We start from the raw sequence: 21,031 nt of genomic DNA, 5'->3' as shown, positions 1-21,031 counted from the left end.
ATAATCACTTTCTATTTTAAAATTATTTTTGTTGTATCTCATTGATCAGAGGCTCTCTTGAAATTATAGAACAGAAAGGAAAGAGGAAAGAGACTGGAAAATTGTGTTGACCCTTTAACACTGCTGCTTTCATTTCCCCTTAATATAGGTGGCACAGCAAGGCATCCTGTTTGTTTTTTTTTTCTTGCGTGAGTTGTATTACCACACCTTATTTGGCTCTTTAGCAAATTATTCAAGTCATTAGGTTACCAAATAGTTTCATTAGGCCCACTGGTAGCTTGAAAGAGTGACTGTATCTTCCAAAAATGCTTACTTCTAGGGAAAGTGCATGCATATAATTGACCATATGTAATCCTTGGTGCATTTCATGATTAGTAGGCCATTGGCATGAAGATTGCTATATATATTTTTTAATGTTTATTTTTGAGACAGAGAGAGAGCATGAACGGGGGAGGGTCAGAGAGAGAGGGAGACACAGAATCTGAAGCAGGCTCCAGGCTCTGAGCTGTCAGCACAGAGCCCGACACGGGGCTCGAACTCACGGACCATGAGATCATGACCTGAGCTGGAGTCGGACGCTTAACCGACTGAGCCACCCAGGCGCCCCGAAGATTGCTATATTAATAAGCATTAAATGTAGAGAGATTTGGTCAAAAGGTACAAACTTTCACTTAAAGATGAATATGTTCTAGGACTCTAGTATACAGAAAGGTGACTCTAGTTAACAGTACTGTAGTATATTCTTGAAATTTGCTGACAGAGGATATCTTAATCATTCTCACCACATATGTGGACACACACACGTACAACGGTAATAAACAGGGGTAATGGATATGTTAACTATATTGTGCTAATTATTTCACAATATAGTAAATTATCATGTTTACACCTTAAACTTACACAATTATATTTATCAATTATACTTTAATAAAGCGGGGGGGGGGGAGGGGGAAGCATTTAAGTGCCTACTGTGCAAGGTGCCAGGGATATAAATGATCATCAAAACAGACATAGTCTCTGACCTCCTACAGCTTCTTCTGTAGTGGAAGAAGCAGACATTATACTTAAACAAAACATAATTCTAAAATATTAAATTGTGCTAGACTCAACAAAGGAAAATATAAGGTGCTCTTAGAGCACATAACAAAGAATCCTGGTTTTAACTGGGGTCTAATGGAAGACCTCTATTGTGAAATAACATTTAAAGTGAGTCCTGAAAGAGTTGTAGAAATTAGCGAAGCAAAGGGAGGGAAGGGTAAGCAGCTTTCCTAAGAGAGGAGTAGTCTTTCTAAAAGCCTGGGGGCACAAAAAAGCTTGGCTGATGACTATATTATATAATGGAGTATTTAGAGAAGGAGAAGGCATGAGAATTTGGATACTGTGCAAAGGATTTGGAATTTTATTTCAAGAGTAGTGAGATGCTGCTGAGGAGTTTTCAGCTGGATAATTGTATCATCTAATTAAAATTGTAAGAAGATCTTTTGGCCACTGTGGAGCATGGATCCAAGAGGATTCTGCTGGCTTCTGAAGAAATCTTAAGAATTAACTATGGGCCTTATTATAAATGGGAAAACCATTTCAACTTTTAAAAACCAGTTTTCAAAAGCCATGTTGTAATTAAGTTATTGTGAATGAGAAAAATGATTGGTAAATCAGTCTATCTCTGAAGAAACTGCAAATCAGTGTTTCTCAAACCCTAAGGCACATTCAAATCACACAGGTATTTTGTTAAATTATAATTTAGTCAAGGTAGAGAATTTCTGCGTTTCTGCATTTCTAACAAGCTCCTAGGTGATGCCTATGCCATTGGTTCTTGGCTTATACTTGAGTAGCAAGTGACTAGGCCATATTCTGTCTTCTAAATATATTCTATGGAATATATTCTGTCTTTGAATGCCTGTCAACCTTCTTAGTGGTCTGATCTGTTGTAAAACTATTTAAAACTAAGGGTTTTAAGAGAGAAAGTTTTGAGGACATGGAGAATCAGGTCAAATATGGTTTTTATCTCTTCAGTAAATACCCTCTATACTGTATACTTCTTATCTACCTGTCTAATATGTCTGCCTATCCCTTTCAAGGTTCAGTTACACTTCAGAAAGGTTTATATGCACTCAAAGTGATGTCCAAGACAAGTATACAGAAACAGTATGAGACTCTAAAACTTGGCATCTCGTATTTAATGGGGTAATTTGGATCAGTAATTTGGGCTTACTGTATGCCAGACATTTTACCTGCCATATTCATTTAATAGGGTGGGAACTCAGAAACACTTTTAGGGTAGTTTCTTGCCCAGGGATGTGTTAGCTCTGACTTATTTCATACCTGATCTCTTACTCATTATCCTAATAAGTGCTATTTGGTTTGTTTCATGAGTTTTAATCCTAAATGTAGAAAACTCTTCAAGGCTCTTTATTTTTTGGGTTAAAGGCTGTGTATTTCTCGAAAGAGTTTATGGAGCGTTGCTGCTATATCTTAGTCATTTTATAAAGGTCCCAGGTGATAAACAGGCCTAGATTTTTTTCTTTTTGAGGGGGGAATGGGTATTATCCTTCTTTAGCAATGCAACTTCTCTTTGTGGCATATTAATACAAGATCTTGGGAAGTGGATTGGCCATGTAAAGGGAAGCATTTGAAATTATGCTTTATGATTGAGATTATGTTTGTTAGGAAAGATGGGATAGGGAGTTGTCACATTGCTCCCTGGTTTTTAAGAAATGAGAACTAAACAACATCCAGTTTTAAAAGAAATCTAAATTTTGAATTACATAAAACTGTTAAACCAGATAGTGGTTCCTATTGATTCTCTTTACTGAGAAACAGAGAATTGTACAGTCTCATTTGGTAAGAGAGAACGCTGAAATTATTAACATTTCCACAGAAATGATAAATGCTCCCTTACATATCAAGTCCAACTGGATAGGCTCTATGCAGCCCTCCAACAAACCATATTTGTGTTTTTCCAGACGGTGTTGTGTCATTCTGGGTTTGTTTGACCCTCTCTTCTTGCGATTACAGACAGCGGTTTAAAAAAATGTGTAATAGGCCTTGGTTTGGTTTGAAAACCTACAAAACAGCCATCTTCATGGCTCTGCATTTGGCTTTTCAGGTCAGGGTAGGTTGCCGATGTACAGATAACTGCCAAGGCCCTTTGGCCCTAAACTCAGGAAAGAAGCAAAAGGAAAGTGAAGTTCCTGGCGGTAGCGTTTGTCCCGCTCAGAGAGCCCGGCGCTAGCGCATTCTTCGTGCAGTTATTGGCTGGGACTCTGCGTGCCGCTGTCGGCCAATGAAGACGCTGGAGATCTGGCCCTGGCCCGTCCCCTCTCGGTGCCCCGGGATGAGGCCGAGACTGAACAGCCGGTGAGCAAATCAACGGCATCGAGAAAGCCATGTCCGACTCCGTGCCTAGCGCTCAAGCGCTAACCCGCTGAAAGTTTCTCAGCGAAAAAGCCGGAAAGATCTGGACTCCGCTGAGAGGAACTGCCTTTGAGTGAGATGGTCCCAGAGGCCTGGAGGAGCGGACTGGTAAGCATCGGGAGAGTAGTGGGAGTTTTGTTTCTGCTTGGTGCCTTGCACAAGGCTTCTGCCGTCGTTCGCTATGAGATTCTGGAGGAAAGAGAGAAAGGTTTTGTGGTGGGCAACGTGGTCACGGACCTTGGTTTGGATCTCAGCAGCCTGTCAGCACGCAGGCTACGGGTGTTGTCTGGAGCTAGCCGAAGATTCTTTGAGGTGAATCGGGAGACTGGAGAGATGTTCGTGAACGACCGCCTGGATCGGGAGGAGCTTTGTGGGACAGTGCCCTCCTGCACTGTAACTCTGGAGCTGGTGGTGGAGACCCCACTAGAGCTGTTAAGGGCGGAAGTGGTGATCCAGGATATCAATGACAACAATCCCACATTCCCTACCCGGGAAATGAAATTGGAGATTAGCGAGGCCGTGGCGCCAGGCACGCGCTTTCCGCTGGAGAGCGCGCATGATCCCGATGTAGGAAGCAACTCTTTACAAACCTATGAGCTGAGCCTAAATGAGTACTTTGCGCTTCGCGTTCAGACGCGAGAGGACGGCACCAAGTACGCGGAGTTGGTGCTGGAGCGCGCCCTTGATTGGGAGCGAGAGCCAAGTCTCCAGGTGGTGCTGACGGCTTTGGATGGAGGCACCCCGGCTCGCTCCGCCACCCTTCCCATTCGCATCACCGTGCTGGATGCGAATGACAATGCACCCGCCTTCAATCAGTCTTTATACCGTGCGCGAGTCCTGGAGGATGCGCCGCCGGGTACTGTCGTGGTGCGAGTTCATGCAACTGATCTGGATGAAGGCCCCAATGGTGAAATCATTTACTCTTTTGGCAGCCACAACCGCGCCGGTGTGCGAGACCTATTCTCCTTAGACCTTGTAAGTGGGGTGCTGACAATCAGAGGTCGCCTCGACTTTGAAGACACAAAACTCCACGAGATTTACATACAGGCCAAAGACAAAGGCGCCAATCCCGAAGGAGCACATTGCAAAGTTTTGGTAGAGGTTGTGGACGTGAATGACAATGCCCCAGAGATTACAGTCACCTCTGTGTACAGCCCAGTTCCCGAGGATGCCCCTCTTGGAACTGTCATTGCTTTGCTCAGTGTGATTGATCTGGATGCTGGGGAGAATGGACTGGTGTCTTGCGAGGTGCCACCAGGTCTCCCCTTTAGCCTTACTTCTTCCCTCAAGAATTACTTTACTTTGAAAACCAGCGCAGCCCTGGATCGTGAGACTGTCCCAGAATACAACCTCAGCATCACTGCTCGAGATGCTGGAACTCCTTCCCTCTCAGCCCTTACAATCGTGCAGGTACGAGTGTCTGACATCAATGACAACCCTCCACAGTCCTCCCAGTCCTCCTATGATGTTTATGTTGAGGAAAATAACATCCCCGGGGTTCCAATACTAAATCTAAGTGTCTGGGACCCTGATGCCCCGCAGAATGCTCGCCTTTCCTTCTTTCTCTTGGAACAAGAAGCTGAAACTGGGCTAGTGGGCCACTATTTCACGATAAATCGTGACACTGGCATCGTGTCATCTGTAGTGCCCCTGGACTATGAAGATCGGCGAGAATTTGAAATAACAGTTCATGTCAGCGATGGGGGCACTCCAGTCCTGACCACCAACATTAGCGTGAACATATTTGTCACTGATCGCAATGACAATGCCCCCCAGGTCTTATACCCCCGGCCTGGCCGGAGCTCAATGGAGATGCTGCCCAGAGGTACCGCTGCTGGCTATGTGGTCACTCGGGTGGTAGGCTGGGACCCGGATGCCGGGCACAATGCCTGGCTCTCCTACAGCCTCTTAGGAGCTTCCAACCAGAGCCTTTTTGCTGTGGGGCTTCACACGGGTCAAGTCAGCACTTCCCGCCCAGTTCAGGACACAGATGTGCCCAGGCAGACTCTTATGGTCTTGATCAAAGACAATGGGGAGCCATCACTGTCCACCACGGCAACCCTGACTGTGTCAGTAACCGAGGAATCTCCTGAAGCCCGGGCTGAATTCCCCTCTGGCTCTGCCCCTCGGGAGCAGAATAAAAATCTCACCTTTTATCTACTCCTCTCTCTAATCCTGGTTTCTGTGGGGTTTGCAGTCACAGTATTGGGAGTGATCATATTCAGAGTTTACAAGTGGAAACAGTCGAGGGATCTGTACAGAGCTCCTGTGAGCTCCCTGTACCGAACACCAGGGTCCTCTCTGCATGCAGACGCTGTGCGGGGAGGTCTGATGCCACCGCACCTTTACCATCAGGTGTACCTCACCACCGACTCACGCCGCAGCGACCCACTGTTGAAGAAACCTGGTGCTGCCAGCCCACTGGCCAGCCGCCAGAACACACTGCGGAGCTGTGATCCAGTGTTCTATAGGCAAGTGTTGGGTGCAGAGAGCTCCCCTCCAGGACAGGTAAGGGTTAGCATCCCAGAATGATATTAATGCTTTTTGATGCCTGGACCATGTTCAGAAAGGGATGGAGCTGTTGTTTTAGTGATGAAGATGTTTTCCTAATGATGCATCTACTTTTTCACCTTGCCCTGTGTAGATCAAACATCATGCGTTTGTGAAGGGGATGGCGTGGCTAGAGTGTGGTTTGTGGTCCCACATGGTGTAGAATTAACTGACTCCTGTGTGGCCCCAATTCACACCTTCACCACTCACTTGCCATCACAACTAACCAATCTTGCTAAAAGGCCATTAAATTATAACCCAAGATCTCAGCCCTCAGAGCTTAGTTTGGTGTCATTTGCAATGACAGCAAGCTGAGCTGCTAGATACCTCTAACAAGTGGCAGATGCTAGGAATACAACAACCACCTCATTTGTCTGTCTTTGTTTTGATTGCAACATCTGCATTAAAACTAATGGTCCGCTGATAATTTTCCTTTGTCTATGCAGGCAGATCCTGTACCTCATTCTCAGGTGATTTTCAGTTAAATAAGATTCAGGGTGCCTGGGTGGCTCAGTTGGTTAAACTCCAGCTTTGGCTCAGGTTATGATCTTGAGGTTTGTGGATTGAAGCCCCACGTCATGCTCTTTGCTGACAGCTCAGAGCCTGGAGCCTGCTTTGGATTCTGTGTCCCTCTCTGCCCCTCCCCCATTCACACTCTGTCTCTCTCTCAAAAATAAATAAACATTTAAAAAATAAGTAAATAAAATTCTAGGCATCCTTTAACTTTTATTTCAAGTACACTGCTGGAAATAATGTGTACATTACCTACAAAATATTTTTATGTTATAATATAAAAAACTTGGGAAATAGAGAAAAGTACTAAAAAAATTAAAGCTAACAATAATCCCCAAATCTAAAGACATAATCACCATTAATTATAAAAGTAAAAGTAATCATTTATTTTGAAAGTAAATCCAGACAGTCCAAAAGAACATATAGTACAAATTGAAAGTTCTTTTGTACCCTAGCATTATTCCCCGTCCGTCCAGCATTATTTTTTTAAGTATACACACAGTATAAAATGTAGGTAAATTTGTATCTTGAGAAAGGTAAAGCTTTCATTTATTCAGGCTGGTGTGCAGGTAACTGTAAAGCCTGTGTCTTTAGTGAAACCTATATACACTTCCGGTTGTGGGAGAGTCACTGTTATTTTATTACTAATAAGTGTATTATTGTTACTAACCTTGGATTTGGCAGTTAGACAAATAGGGCTTCACCACTTATCAGCTGTGAGTTCTTGGCTAAGGTAATCTCAGAACCTGGTATATCATAAGTGTTAAAAAAAAATCTTGTCTATTACTATTGTTATTTTTATTCTTTACCCATCCAAAATCTTTTTTTTTTTAATTTTTTTTTTCAACGTTTTTTTATTTATTTTTGGGACAGAGAGAGACAGAGCATGAACAGGGGAGGGGCAGAGAGAGAGAGGGAGACACAGAATCGGAAACAGGCTCCAGGCTCTGAGCCATCAGCCCAGAGCCTGACGCGGGGCTCGAACTCACGGACCGTGAGATGGTGACCTGGCTGAAGTCGGACGCTTAACCGACTGCGCCACCCAGGCGCCCCACCCATCCAAAATCTTAAGCACACCTTGAAATAAGAAAATCTGGAGATGGCCAGAAATGACAAAGTAGAGGCATAAATGGAAAGGCTAAGAAAAGATGAAAGCCAGAGAGAAGCAGCTGTCAGACTGGAAGTCAGACTGGGAATCAACTGGCATTTTCACTAGAACAGTGTTCTCAAACTTGGTTGCACACTAGAATTACCTGGGGACCCCTTAAAAATTCTGAAGCCCAGGCCACATCCCAGACCAATTAAAGCACAGTCTCTTGGGACACAGGGCTCAGTATTTTTTGAAGGTCCCCAAGTGATTCTAATGTGCAGACAAGTTTGAAAACTTCTGCCCTAGAATGTACTAGTCTTTCAATTAACATATTTATGAAGCAAAGTGTTATTCTGGCATTCAAAGAACCAGGCTTATTGGGCCAGGCTGAACTTAGAAAATCCTGTCATTTCTCAACCTTAAGATATTACATAAAATAGCTCTATAAACTCATTGAGTTACTTTGTTGTACACCTGAAATTAACATTGTGTGTCAAGTATACTCAAATAAATAAAATACATATGTATTATATAGAATAGCTCTAGAAGAGCAACATAGGGAAGACATAAGAGGATCCTTCAGTCATCTAAAGAGACAATCTTCCTAAACCACTAGCACACAGGCCACCTGGGTGGCTTACTCAGTTAAGCATCTGACTTCCACTCAGGTCATGATCTTGCGGTTCATGGGTTTGAGCCTCATGTCGGACTCTGTTCTGACAGTTCAGAGCCAGGAGCCTGCTTTGGATTCTCTGTCTCCCTCTCTCTCTGCGCCACCCCCCCCCTCAGCCCCGCCACGGTCTGTGTCTCTCTCTCAAAAAGAAGCATTAAAAAAAAAAAAAAAGCTGGACAGTGGGTATGGAACCTCTCTGGGGAGTGACAAAAAGATTCTATAATTAGATTGTGGTGATGGTTGTATCCTTTTAGTATATTCACGTATACTAAAAGCATTAAATTGTGCATTTTATTTTTTAATGTTTATTATTTTTGGGAGAGAGGGAGGGAGGGGCAGGCAGAAAGAGGGAGATACAGAATCCAAGGCAGGCTCCAGGCTCCAAGCTGTCAGCACAGAACCGCGAGATCATGATCTGAGCCGAAGTCCAATGCTTAACCTACTGAGCCACCCAGGCACCCTGAAATATGCATTTTAAATGGATGAATTGTATAGTATGTGAACTGTATCTCATTAAAGCTGTTTTTAAACTGTAGAATGGGAGAATCACAAACCTGGCATAAAAGGATCAAGTCAGGGATATGGGATTAAGGCTTTATGATATTCCAGTGCTAGTAATTGACGGTGTGCCTCTTTTGGTGTGAACTTGCAAATATGGAGACCTATAAGAGGTCTAGTTCTTAAATATGAAAAGTATCAGGAAAGGGCTAGTTTATGATCATACAGATTACAAACTAGTAGAAAAATCACTGAAGATGTTATAGAGGGGTGCCTGGGTGGCAAAATCAGTTAAGTATCAGACTCCTGGTTTAGGGTCAGGTCATGATCCCAGGGTTGTGGGATCAGAGCCCTGAGTTGGGCTCTGGACTGTCAGTGTTGAGCCTGCTTGGGACACTCTCTTTTCCTCTCTGTCTGCCTCCCCCCTACTCTCTTTCTCTCAAAAAAAAAAAAAATAAATAAATAAATAAATAAATAAATAAATAAATAAATAAATTTAAAACAAATGGCTTTAAAAAAAAAGATATTATAGAAAGAGAGTCTTTTTTTCTCAGACAAACCAGGTATGGGAGTGGGGGGAGTTCTAGTACTGCATGTATTAGTTGTTTAGCTTCACACACAGCTCTTAACCTCTCTGAACCCCAGTTTCCTCATCTATAAAATACAGATGACTTCTTTCAAAATTGTTGTGTAAGTTAAAAGCAGTGCATATAAAGCATGCTGAATATAAAATATTCTTGTGAAGTATAAGTATTCAGTAAGTATTTGTTGAACTAATAAATGATAATATCAGTAATTCACCATTTAGTATTCCTATATGCAGACACTGTAAAAGATGAAAAGACACATTTCCTGTCATTATGGTATATAGAGTAGTACCATGGGAAACACATGCAAAAAAAAAATGACGGTGAAGATCTGCATAATACAAGAAGCAATCAGAGCAAAGGGAAAGAAACCCATAAGCCAGCCTGAGGAAATGGGGAAGATTTTATAGAGGTGGTGATTATTGAGCTGAGAAGTAAAAGTTAAGGAGTAGTTTATTTTTTTAATTTTTTTAAAGGTAAATCTCTCTTTTTTTTTTTAAATACGAAATTTGTCAAATTGGTTTCCATACAACACCCGGTGCTCATCCCAACAGGTGCCCTCCTCAATGTCCATCACCCACCCTCCCCTCCCTCCCATCCCTCCCATCCCTCATCAACCTTCAGTTTGTTTTCAGTTTTTTTTTTCAACGTTTATTTATTTTTGGGACAGAGAGAGAGACAGAGCATGAACGGGGGAGGGGCAGAGAGAGAGGGAGACACAGAATCGGAAGCAGGCTCCAGGCTCTGAGCCATCAGCCCAGAGCCCGACGCGGGGCTCGAACTCACGGACCGCGAGATCGTGACCTGGCTGAAGTCGGATGCTTAACCGACTGCGCCACCCAGGCGCCCCTTATTTTCAGTTTTTAAGAGACTCTTATGTTTTGGCTCCCTCCCTCTCTAACCTCTTTTTTTCCCCCCTTCCTCTCCCCCATGGTCTTCTGTTAAGTTTCTCAGTAAGTAGTAGTTTATTAAATAGTAAAGGGAAAAGGGAGGCAGGAAGGGCCTTTGCAGGAAATTTCATGCATATGGATAATGATACTTAATTATTGCTGAACCTTAAAGTATGTTTGTTTAACAGTCTTGGCAAGAGATAAAGTGAAGCAAGTAAGCAGGAGTTAGATCTTGAGTTACTTTTAGGCTTCGTTCTGTATTCATGATAGTCACTGCAGAACTTTAAACCCCTATGTATGATGTCCTCAAGAGAGATTATCCTGGCACCCATAAGTAAAATAGATTGGGGATATTGCTACTGGAGACAAAGAGAACAGTTAGAAGCCTGTTAAAATATCTGAGGAGAAGATTGATAAATGCTTGAACCACCACAGTGACAGTATAGGTGGAAGGTGTTGACTATAGTATAATCATCAGGACTTTTTAATTGACATGATTGAGGGAGTCAGGGAGAGAAATGAGTCAAGGATGGCTCTGCCTGTCCCTCCCCTGTTCTGATGGAGGTACTGGGTTGATGGTGGTATCATTGACTGTGATAGTGAATCCTGCCCAAAATACCTGGTAGGTCAGACTGATTTATACTTCCACCATTCCTATGAGAGGAGAGTTAGCTGTTTTTTGGTTAAAACACACACGCACGCACACACACACACACATACACACACACACACACAAATTCAGATCCCTCTCTTTGAGACCAGAATGTAGGTTGTTGGCCTCAAGAGGATAGTCAAAAGGATATTCTTGAGGCTTAAGGGTTTGGAAAAATCTGGAGAGGGATTAGAACCCTGGGTTTTGCTCCCGGTTTTCACACCCAGTGGTAACCTAGGTGAGGCTTCAGATGAGTTAAGAAATCTTATGTTGACATCAGGCTGGACTTTTTCTCTTTGTGCTCTGGTGTGTTTGTCACTCAGATTATAGTTTGCAGGTAACTACAGTGTGAGATGATCTGTGTTTCTCAACTGTGTGTTTGTGTGTGTGTGTTTAAGGTGGTAGCCAGGCTCCTGGGAGGGTCTAGATCAGGGTTGAAGAAGAGTGAGATGAAGTCTCCAGCTCCAAGAGGCCCCCGGGGCCAAGTAAAAGCTTGCTCTTTTGAAACTGTCTCTGTTGGTAATTAACAACAAATCATGCATACCATGGTGTCAGATAAAGGGGATTTGTGGGCACAGTGCTATTAGTGGCTGATCTCAGTCATTCAAGGAAGCTATTAAATCTGTGAACATTAGCATTCTGCCAAGCAATGAGATCTAGTCCTTAGCGCCTCCCATACACACTGATTCTTTACTGATTTGGAACATCTCCCTCTCCTGACTCCCTCCACCTTGCTTCATCTCCTTCTATACTGTCCTGGAAATCAATGAATGGTAATTCAGTGTATCACTAGCTAGTGCCTGAATAAGAGAGATTTTGTGTCTGCTACACCTCCTGTTCCAAAAGAAACGTGCACTGCATAAATTTAATTGGTTACATTAATGTGTAAGTCTTGTCTGCAAAGAGATGGATATGTTTCTGAATAATCTGCAGAGGGGCAGAGTTTTGAATATATGGCACTGCTTCTAATTCGCTGTTGCTCCAATACAATCAGACTGAGGCATAAACTACCCATTTCAAATATTGGTGGATGACAACACTGGCTTGAACAAAGTGACCAGTCTCAAATGGCTACTCCTCTTTGGGCTGCAGGTTGCTAGGGCTTTGGCTGTCTGTTTTCCCCGCCGAAAAGGGGCGGGGGAAGTTGGTGTGTTTGGGGGAAAAAAAGAACATACATACATGTTGTTGGCCTCTCATTAGAGGTAATAAACCTATAGAAGGAAATGCTGTTGAGTGGGAGGAAGGCAAAAAGATAGGTTTTTTGTTTTGTTTTGTTTTTTGGGTTTTTTTTGTTTTTGTTTTTTTTGTTTTTTTTTTTTTTTTGTCCTCCAATGCTGCGACGCATTAACCCTGCTGCTATTGGGATGTTCTCTGCTCAGCCTATTGGCTGAACCTAGGAGCTGCTGTCTGCCAATCGGGTGGTGGAAGGCAGACAAATCTACCCCGCCACCAGCAAAAACGGCCTGTAACCCTTGCGGTGCCGGCCCAGCCGCGCCAGAGCTGGCGCCACGAAGAGAGATAGGTGTCTCCAGCTGCTGTTGCCGTTTGGGGCGGGTCGGCTTCTTCTGCTTCCCAGGACCAGGTAGAGGACTACCAGGAAGCAGCAATGCTCCGCAAGGTGGGAAGCTGGGTAGAAATCTGCTGGGGGGCCACCCTTTTGTTCCTCATTTGCCACCTGGGTTACGTTTGTGGGCAGATCCGCTACCCGGTCCCAGAGGAGTCACAAGAAGGGACTTTTGTAGGGAATGTCGCCCAAGATTTCTTGCTGGATACAGAGACTCTGTCAGCTCGTAGGCTGCAGGTTGCTGGAGAGGTGAACCAAAGACACTTCCGTGTGGATTTGGACAGTGGAGCCCTGCTCATCAAGAATCCAATTGATCGAGAGGCACTGTGTGGACTCAGTGCCAGCTGCATCGTGCCCCTGGAGTTTGTAACTGAAGGGCCTTTGGAAATGTACCGAGCGGAGGTAGAGATTGTGGATGTGAATGATCACGCCCCCCGATTTCCTCGGCAGCAGCTAGACTTGGAAATTGGGGAGGCAGCTCCTCCAGGACAGCGTTTCCCCTTGGAAAAGGCTCAGGATGCAGATGTGGGGAGCAATTCTATCAGCAGCTATAGACTAAGCTCCAATGAACACTTTGCACTGGATGTCAAGAAGCGCAGCGACGGCAGCCTGGTCCCAGAGCTGCTCCTGGAAAAGCCTTTGGATCGAGAGAAGCAATCAGACTACCGCCTGGTGCTGACTGCTGTGGATGGAGGGAACCCCCCGAGATCTGGCACTGCAGAGCTCCGGGTATCAGTGCTGGACGTGAATGACAACGCCCCAGCCTTCCAGCAATCCAGCTACAGGATTAGTGTGTTGGAGAGTGCTCCTGCCGGCATGCTGCTCATCCAGCTCAATGCCTCTGACCCAGACCTGGGTCCCAGTGGTAACGTCACCTTTTCTTTCAGTGGTCACACCCCTGATCGTGTGAGAAACCTCTTTAGCCTTCACCCTACTACTGGAAAGCTTACCCTTCAGGGGCCCCTAGACTTTGAGAGTGAGAATTACTATGAATTTGATATTCGGGCTCGCGATGGGGGTTCTCCAGCCATGGAGCAACATTGCAGCCTTCGGGTGGATCTCCTAGATGTAAATGACAATGCCCCCCACATCACAGTGACCTCAGAGCTTGGGACTCTTCCAGAGAGCGCAGAACCTGGCACTGTAGTGGCACTCATCAGTGTGCAGGACCCTGACTCAGGGTCAAATGGAGACGTGAGCCTCCGTATTCCTGACCACTTGCCATTTGCCCTCAAGTCTGCCTTCAGGAACCAGTTCTCCTTGGTGACTTCTGGGCCCTTGGACCGAGAGGCCAAATCCAGCTATGACATCATGGTCACTGCTTCCGATGCTGGGAATCCTCCCCTGAGTACCCAGAGGAGTATTTTCCTCAATATTTCAGATGTGAATGATAACCCACCCTCTTTCTTCCAGAGGTCACATGAGGTGTTTGTTCCTGAGAACAATCGCCCAGGGGACCTGCTTTGTTCCCTTGCAGCCTCTGATCCAGACTCTGGCTTGAATGCACTCATCTCCTACTCTCTCCTGGAGCCCAGAAATCGAGATGTGTCAGCTTCTTCTTTCATCTCTCTGAACCCCCAAACAGGAGCTGTTCATGCTACTCGATCCTTTGACTATGAACAAACACAGACATTGCAATTTGAGGTGCAGGCCCGGGATCGGGGCAACCCACCTCTTAGTAGCACTGTGACGGTTCGTCTGTTTGTGCTGGACCTCAATGACAATGCCCCAGCTGTGCTGCGTCCTAGGGCCCGGCCTGGTTCTTTATGTCCGCAAGCTCTGCCTCCATCAGTTGGTGCTGGCCATCTAGTCACAAAGGTGACTGCTGTGGACTTGGATTCAGGTTACAATGCTTGGGTTTCCTATCAGCTCCTGGAGGCCCCAGACCCCAGCCTGTTTGCTGTCTCTCGCTATGCTGGGGAGGTTCGGACGGCAGTTCCAATCCCAGCTGATCTCCCACCACAGAAGCTGGTCATTGTAGTAAAGGATAGTGGTAGTCCACCACTCTCTACCTCTGTTACTCTACTGGTGTCCTTGGAGGAAGATACTCATCCAGTTGTCCCTGATCTTCGAGAATCTTCAGCTCCAAGGGAAGGAGAATCCCGCCTGACCCTCTATTTGGCTGTATCACTAGTGGCAATTTGCTTTGTCTCCTTTGGCTCATTCGTTGCACTACTGTCTAAGTGTTTGCGTAGGGCTGCCTGTGGAGTGACCTGCTTTCCTGCTGGCACCTGTGCCTGTCTCACCCGGTCTCGAAGGAGGGAGGGGCTTCCTCCTTCCAATGGGATCCTGCGAATCCAGCTAGGGTCAGATGATCCTATCAAGTTTGTTGATGTGGGCGGCCACTCTCATGGCTGTACACCCTTGGCTTCTGCACCCACTCGGAGCGATAGCTTCATGATGGTGAAGTCACCCAGTGCACCTATGGCAGGGGAGCCTGTTCGCCCAAGCTGCCCACCCTCTGATCTTCTGTATGGGCTAGAGGTGAGACCTTTGCAGGCTCAGCCAGTGCTTGAGAGTTACTCTGATCCAAGCATATGGCTGGGTCATGTCCCTGGGACTGTTGGTCTCTCTGCAAGAGCCCATAGTGAGTGGTAACTATGTTGTAGATGGTGTGCTTTCGAAGTATTTTGTGAATAACCAGGAAGTTGTCACAGATTAGTACTTGAGGTGGATTATGTACCTGAAGGTAAGAAATGAAGGTAATGATCAAGAGCCAGGGTATTGTGGAAGCATGGTGCCAGAATGTGGGAGCATAGAAGGCTATCCTGTACAGGGGTAGGGTGTATCAGGCAGTCACCTAAACCCAAGAGGTTGCTTTCTCTTCCTCAATGAGGGGGGCAGGTTCTGGACTACCTTAACTCTAGGTTACCATTTCCCAATGAATCTAGGGTGACTGCTGTATTTGCCCCACAATATTAAGTACCTCCTAACCCACTATAGAGAGAACTCGCTCCTGGAAACAGCAGAGAGCACAAAGAGGGGAGAGCTGAAGGGGAAGTAGGGAGGCATCAGGATGCAAGCAGAGATCTTTAGTCCAAGTCTTCAGGAATCCCATTCAGGTTCCCACTGAGATTTGAGCTAGATGCAAAAGAATTGGGGGCAGGGGAGCATTACTTCTTTGGGGGGGGGAAGCAACATGTGAGTAAAATCACTTCATGTCAGAAAACTGGTTTACAGCTGAGGAACTCAGAGGCAGCCACTCTGGAAGTCTTTAAGTAGACTTTTGAATTGGTGCAACCATAAATTCTAGAGACAACGCCTGGTTTCTACTCACTCTCCTGGGTGACCTGGATCAGTTCCAGGAATGTTCCCCCTGATAAAAGCTGTTATGCTCATTCCATAGCTCAAGTCGGGGATCTCATAAAAGCTGAATCCTGTAACCATCAGCTGACATTGAGATTCCTCAAAGCATTGATGGAGAGTCAGAGCAAGGCTTTACAGGATCCTAACAAATGGTTTCTCTCACCTCAGCCATGTTTGGCAGAATGGCGTGGATGGGGGGGGGGGGTTCACATGGCTTTGCCTCCCCTGGAAGGACAAAATTTTGTTGGTTTAACAAAGTAGTGAAAACTTCTAAAGTCCTGAGGGAAGTTGCTGGGACAGAACACTGAGAAGTTTTGTACCACTTTGTCTTCCCTGTTGAGAACCATCTGAGCTGTCAAACTTTGCTGCCAAGGGGGCTGAATCAACCTGCAGCATGAAATGAGTGGGGAGGTAGGAGGCTTCATTGACACAGATTTGCCTGTTCCTAAGGTTTCCAGGACTGAGGGGACTTCATAATTGGTTGAGAGCAGACAGACTTTTTGGCCAATCAGACTCAGAGCAGAGGTGGGGGATCTGCTCTTCCTGCCCACCTCTCCTCCTCCTGTTCCCCAGCTCCACTCAGATTCAGTTCCCCTCCCCCCCCACCCACCCCCGCCATTTGGTGACTAAGAAGAACTGCTGCAGGCAGACATACCTCGGAGCAGTTTTTAAGAGGCTGGAAGGAGACATAAGAGATTTCAGCTGCTACATTCCAAGACCTGAGTCTGCCTTGGAGACAGGACAGCACAAAGTCAGTGTCCAGGAAGGGACCTCTGGGTCATGGGGCCCAAGACACCCCCACAGCTCGCTGGGAAATGGCAAGTGCTGTGCATGTTGTCGTTGTGCTGCTGGGGCTGGGTGTCCGGGCAGCTTCGTTACTCAGTGGTGGAGGAGTCTGAGCCGGGGACGCTGGTGGGGAATGTTGCTCAGGATCTAGGCTTAAAGGTGACAGATCTGTTGAGCCGCCGACTGCGGTTGGGGTCTGAGGAGAATGGACACTTTTTTTCCCTGAGCTTGATGAGTGGTGCTCTGGTAGTGAATCAAAAGATTGACCGAGAGAGCCTATGTGGAGCCAGTACAAGCTGCCTGCTGCCAATACAGGTGGTGACTGAACACCCCCTGGAACTAATCCGTGTAGAGGTAGAGATCCTGGATCTCAATGACAACTCTCCTGGATTTGCCACCTCTGAGCGAGAGATACGCATCTCAGAATCAGCTGCGCTTGGGGCCCGATTCCCACTGGATAGTGCCCAGGATCCGGACGTGGGCACCAATACTGTGAGCTTCTACACTCTAAGCCCCAGCAGCCATTTCTTTCTGAATGTGAAGACCCTAAAAGACGGGAAGCTATTCCCAGAGCTGGTGCTGGAGCAGCAGCTGGACCGTGAAGCCCAGGCAAGACATCAGCTGGTGCTTACTGCTGTGGATGGGGGTATCCCAGCCCGCTCAGGGACGACCCTTATCTCTGTCATTGTACTGGATATTAATGATAATGCTCCGACTTTCCAGTCCTCAGTTCTACGTGTGGGGCTCCCAGAAAATGCACCCATGGGTACACTGCTGCTCCACCTCAATGCCACTGATCCAGACGAGGGCACCAATGGCCAACTAGACTATTCTTTTGGAGACCATACATCAGAAGTGGTGCGTAACATCTTTGGCCTAGACCCTAGCAGTGGAGCAATCCATGTGTTGGGTCCCATAGACTTTGAGGAGTCAAGTTTCTATGAAATTCATGCAAGAGCCCGTGACCAGGGACAGCCAGCTATGGAAGGCCACTGCATGATTCAGGTGGATGTGGAAGATGCCAATGACAACGCCCCAGAGGTACTGCTAGCCTCTCTGGTCAACCCTATCCTGGAGAGCACACCAGTGGGCACAGTAGTGGGCTTATTTAATGTGCGGGACCGAGACTCGGGGAGAAATGGTGAAGTGAGCCTTGATATCTCCCCGGACCTGCCATTTCAGATTAAGCCTTCTGAGAACCACTACTCACTGCTAACCAGCCAGCCTTTGGACCGGGAGACCACATCCCACTATGTCATTGAGCTACTTGCTAGTGATGCAGGCTCACCTCCCCTGCATGCACATCTCACCATCCGGCTCAACATTTCAGATGTTAATGACAATGCACCCTACTTTTCTCAACAGCTCTATACTGCTTACATCCCTGAAAACCGGCCTCCAGGTTCCCTTCTTTGCACTGTGGCTGCCTCAGACCCAGACACTGGGGATAATGCCCATCTCACCTACTCCATTGTAGGGAATCAGATTCAGGGAGCCCCAGCTTCCTCCTTTGTATATGTCAACCCTGAGGATGGGCGGGTCTTTGCCCAGCGCACCTTTGACTACGAATTGTTGCAAATGATGCACATCATGGTGGGTGTGCGAGACTCTGGCTCTCCCCCATTGCACTCGAACACATCTCTGCATGTGTTTGTCCTGGATCAAAATGATAATGCACCAGCGGTGCTGCACCCAAGACCCGGCTGGGAACTCTCAGTCCCCCAACGTCTCCCTCGCTCTGCTCCTCCTGGCTCCTTGGTCACCAAAGTGACAGCTGTGGATGCTGATGCTGGCCACAATGCATGGCTCTCCTATTCACTGTTGCCACAGTCTACAGCTCCAGGACTGTTCCTGGTGTCTGCACATACTGGGGAGGTGCGCACAGCCCGGGCCTTACGGGAGGATGACTCTAACACCCAGCAGGTTGTGGTCCTGGTGAGGGACAATGGTGACCCTTCTCTCTCCTCTACAGCCACAGTGTTGCTGGTTCTGGAGGATGAGGACCCTGAGGAAATGCCCAAATCCAACGATTTCCTCACACTCCCTCCTGAGCGTTCAGACCTTACCCTTTACCTCATTGTGGCTCTTGCAGCCATCAGTCTCTTATCCTTAGTCACCTTCACCTTTCTGTCAGCTAAATGCCTTCGGGGGCACACAGATGAGGATGGGGGTGGGGGCCAGTGCTGCAGGCACCAGGACTCGACCTCTCGGGACTTCTATAAGCAGTCCAGTCCCAACCTGCAGGTGAGCTCAGACGGCACACTCAAGTACATGGAGGTGACACTGCGGCCCACAGACTCACAGAGCCACTGCTACAGGACGTGCTTTTCACCAGCCTCGGATGGCAGTGACTTCACTTTTCTAAGGCCCCTCAGTGTCCAGCAGCCCTCAGCGCTGGTGCTGGAGCCTGATGCCTTCCGGTCCCGCTGTAATACGCTGCGGGAGCGGAGCCAGGTGAGGGGCTCAACACTGCCCAGGACAACCCCTGTGGCCTGCAATGGAGAAGCAGCCCATCCACAAAAGGGACTTTGAATTTATGTCTATTCCTCTTGGGAGGGGTTGGGGGTGTGGGAGTGGAGGATGGAGCTCAGTGTTGCCTGCACTCCACCTGATTGTTGGGACCATTTGGACTGATTGTGTGGAATGCCAATGTGGGGATAGGACTCTGAGCACCAGGAGGTGTTAGTGATTATAGGTGAGGGGAAGTAAGACCAGTCCCTGCTGCCCTCACTCAGAAAAGGCTGGGGCCCAGCAGTCTTTATGGCTAGGGTTGGGGAGCAGAGGGTGGTCCTTGGTGGAGGCAGTCATGGATCTATGCCTGTATCCAGCCTCCTTGACTCCCAAGCCAGCCAGCTTGCTGTGCCAGTCTTTAAGTTTCCTCTTCCAGTCCCTTGATCTGTGACTTCACTGTTAATCTCAACCTTCCTTATTCCTCCGTCAAACAAATGCACCTGTAGACAGGATCATTGTACATCCAGGCTTCATGCATGTCCTCCTTGCAGAACACACCCACTGGCCACATGCAGCAACAATATTGTCTCATCTCATCTGCATGCTCACAGACACACACACGCCCACACACCTGCACTTGGGCTTACACACACACACACCACCTTTTACTGCCAGCGCTTGCTGCCAAGTTCACATGCACTGGCTGTTCCTGGGCCCCTCATAGCTTCCCAACCACCTGGCTGCTGGCCTCAGTGGTGCTCACTGCTGACTGATCACACCCTGGTGAGGATCCCATGGCACAGTTTCCCAGGGCCTGCAAGGACCCAGGAACCTTTTCCTGCTTCTACCTGGGACTAGATCAGGTCACCTCTGGGCAAGAGTTTTTAACTCTGGCGTGGGCCACCCCATAGTATTGGGGCTCCAAGCAGAGGGCAGCGGTGTGCCTCCAGCCCAGAAACCTCTGGCTCTGGCTGAGCTACCCTGTGGGCCAAGGGTAGGATACGCAGCCTGGAACCTCAGTGACAGTCACTGCCTGTCCTATCACAGGAAGTGGGGACATGAAGCACCTGGACCCTGGACACTCAGAGATAGGCTTTTGGCTCCGTCGTGACCTTGATGTGGTTCCTGTGATCTAGGGTCAGGGCTTTGGGGGTGACCAAAGTATGTGAGACTCTGTCAATCCTTCCTTCAGCTGAGGGAAAGCCACAGCCTCTGCCAGATGCTGGGGTGCCCTCATCAGTGGGGAAACTATGATAGTAAAAAGGCACAAGTTTCCACAAACTCAGGAGCTTTTATTCAAAATATACTCATGCCCCACCCTGCACTTGATGAATCAGAATTAGAGTTTGAAACAGTACCCCCATGTGATAGCTGATTGAAAGAGCCTTCCTGCACTACCTCCTTGGAGTACCATGTTCTTCACTTGTTCTTCCCAAGAATTTTGTTGGGTAGATACTAGCTTCCCCACCTCGTAACTGAATTTCACAGAGGTCAAGTGACATGCAAGTTCACTGGGTAAGTGGTAGAGAAAGATCTAACTTCGGTCTAATTCCAGAATTTGTGCTTTCACAAAGCTGGAAGATGGGAGGGCAGCTTGCATCTGCTTGGATGGGGCATAGATGGGATTCTTTCCCTTTTAGGGCTTTATATGTTAGAGAAAAGTCTTCTGGGGCTCCTTGTTCCTGAATAGCCCTCACTGAACACACTTTGGACCCGCCATCTTTGTGTAAGTTGTGAGTTTTGCCCAGCAACTCTCCTCCAGTCTGTCATGGTTCTTGCATGATTCATGGTTCTTGCATGGATCATACATAGATTGTCCTGTGTCTAAGAATACAGTGGCTGATGAGTAGGCATCCCATTGCCTTTCCCCAGGCTGGTGATCTGGACTGGTGCTGGTGACTTGTGTTGTACCTGGGATGCTAACTTTCTGAGTTCTGCTCATATCACTGACACCTGTGGGCCTTAGCGTGAGATACTTGACAGACTTGGGTCTGCCTTCTCCCCCGTGTAATCAGAGATGCTCACACTTCTCCTCTGCTTCTGGGAGTGAGAGTGAG

General features: G+C 47.0%; 1 protein-coding gene across 13 annotated transcripts in view; it reads left to right on the top strand.

Moving 5' to 3' along the window:
* LOC121016760 (protocadherin gamma-C4) overlaps window positions 1–21,031 on the top strand; it is a 99,957-nt gene that overhangs the window by 62,031 nt on the left and 16,895 nt on the right. Inside the window, exon 1 of one of the 13 annotated variants that reach the window (XM_040454551.1) lies at window positions 3,315–5,922. The exons of 6 other annotated variants lie outside the window; for them this stretch is intronic. In XM_040454551.1, coding sequence (XP_040310485.1) covers window positions 3,493–5,922 — 2,430 coding nt within the window. In that variant the 5' untranslated portion in view covers window positions 3,315–3,492. Of the gene's footprint in view, window positions 1–3,314; window positions 5,923–12,227; window positions 14,916–16,357; window positions 18,978–21,031 lie in introns of those variants that run through there. 6 more of the 13 variants (XM_040454645.1, XM_040454548.1, XM_040454542.1 and 3 more) reach the window with 6 other exon arrangements.

Source organism: Herpailurus yagouaroundi, unplaced genomic scaffold (genome assembly GCF_014898765.1).
Source record: "Herpailurus yagouaroundi ecotype Mexico unplaced genomic scaffold, PumYag 29, whole genome shotgun sequence".
NCBI classification, from domain to species: domain Eukaryota; kingdom Metazoa; phylum Chordata; class Mammalia; order Carnivora; family Felidae; genus Herpailurus; species Herpailurus yagouaroundi.
This window is presented reverse-complemented; position numbering and strand designations above follow the sequence as displayed.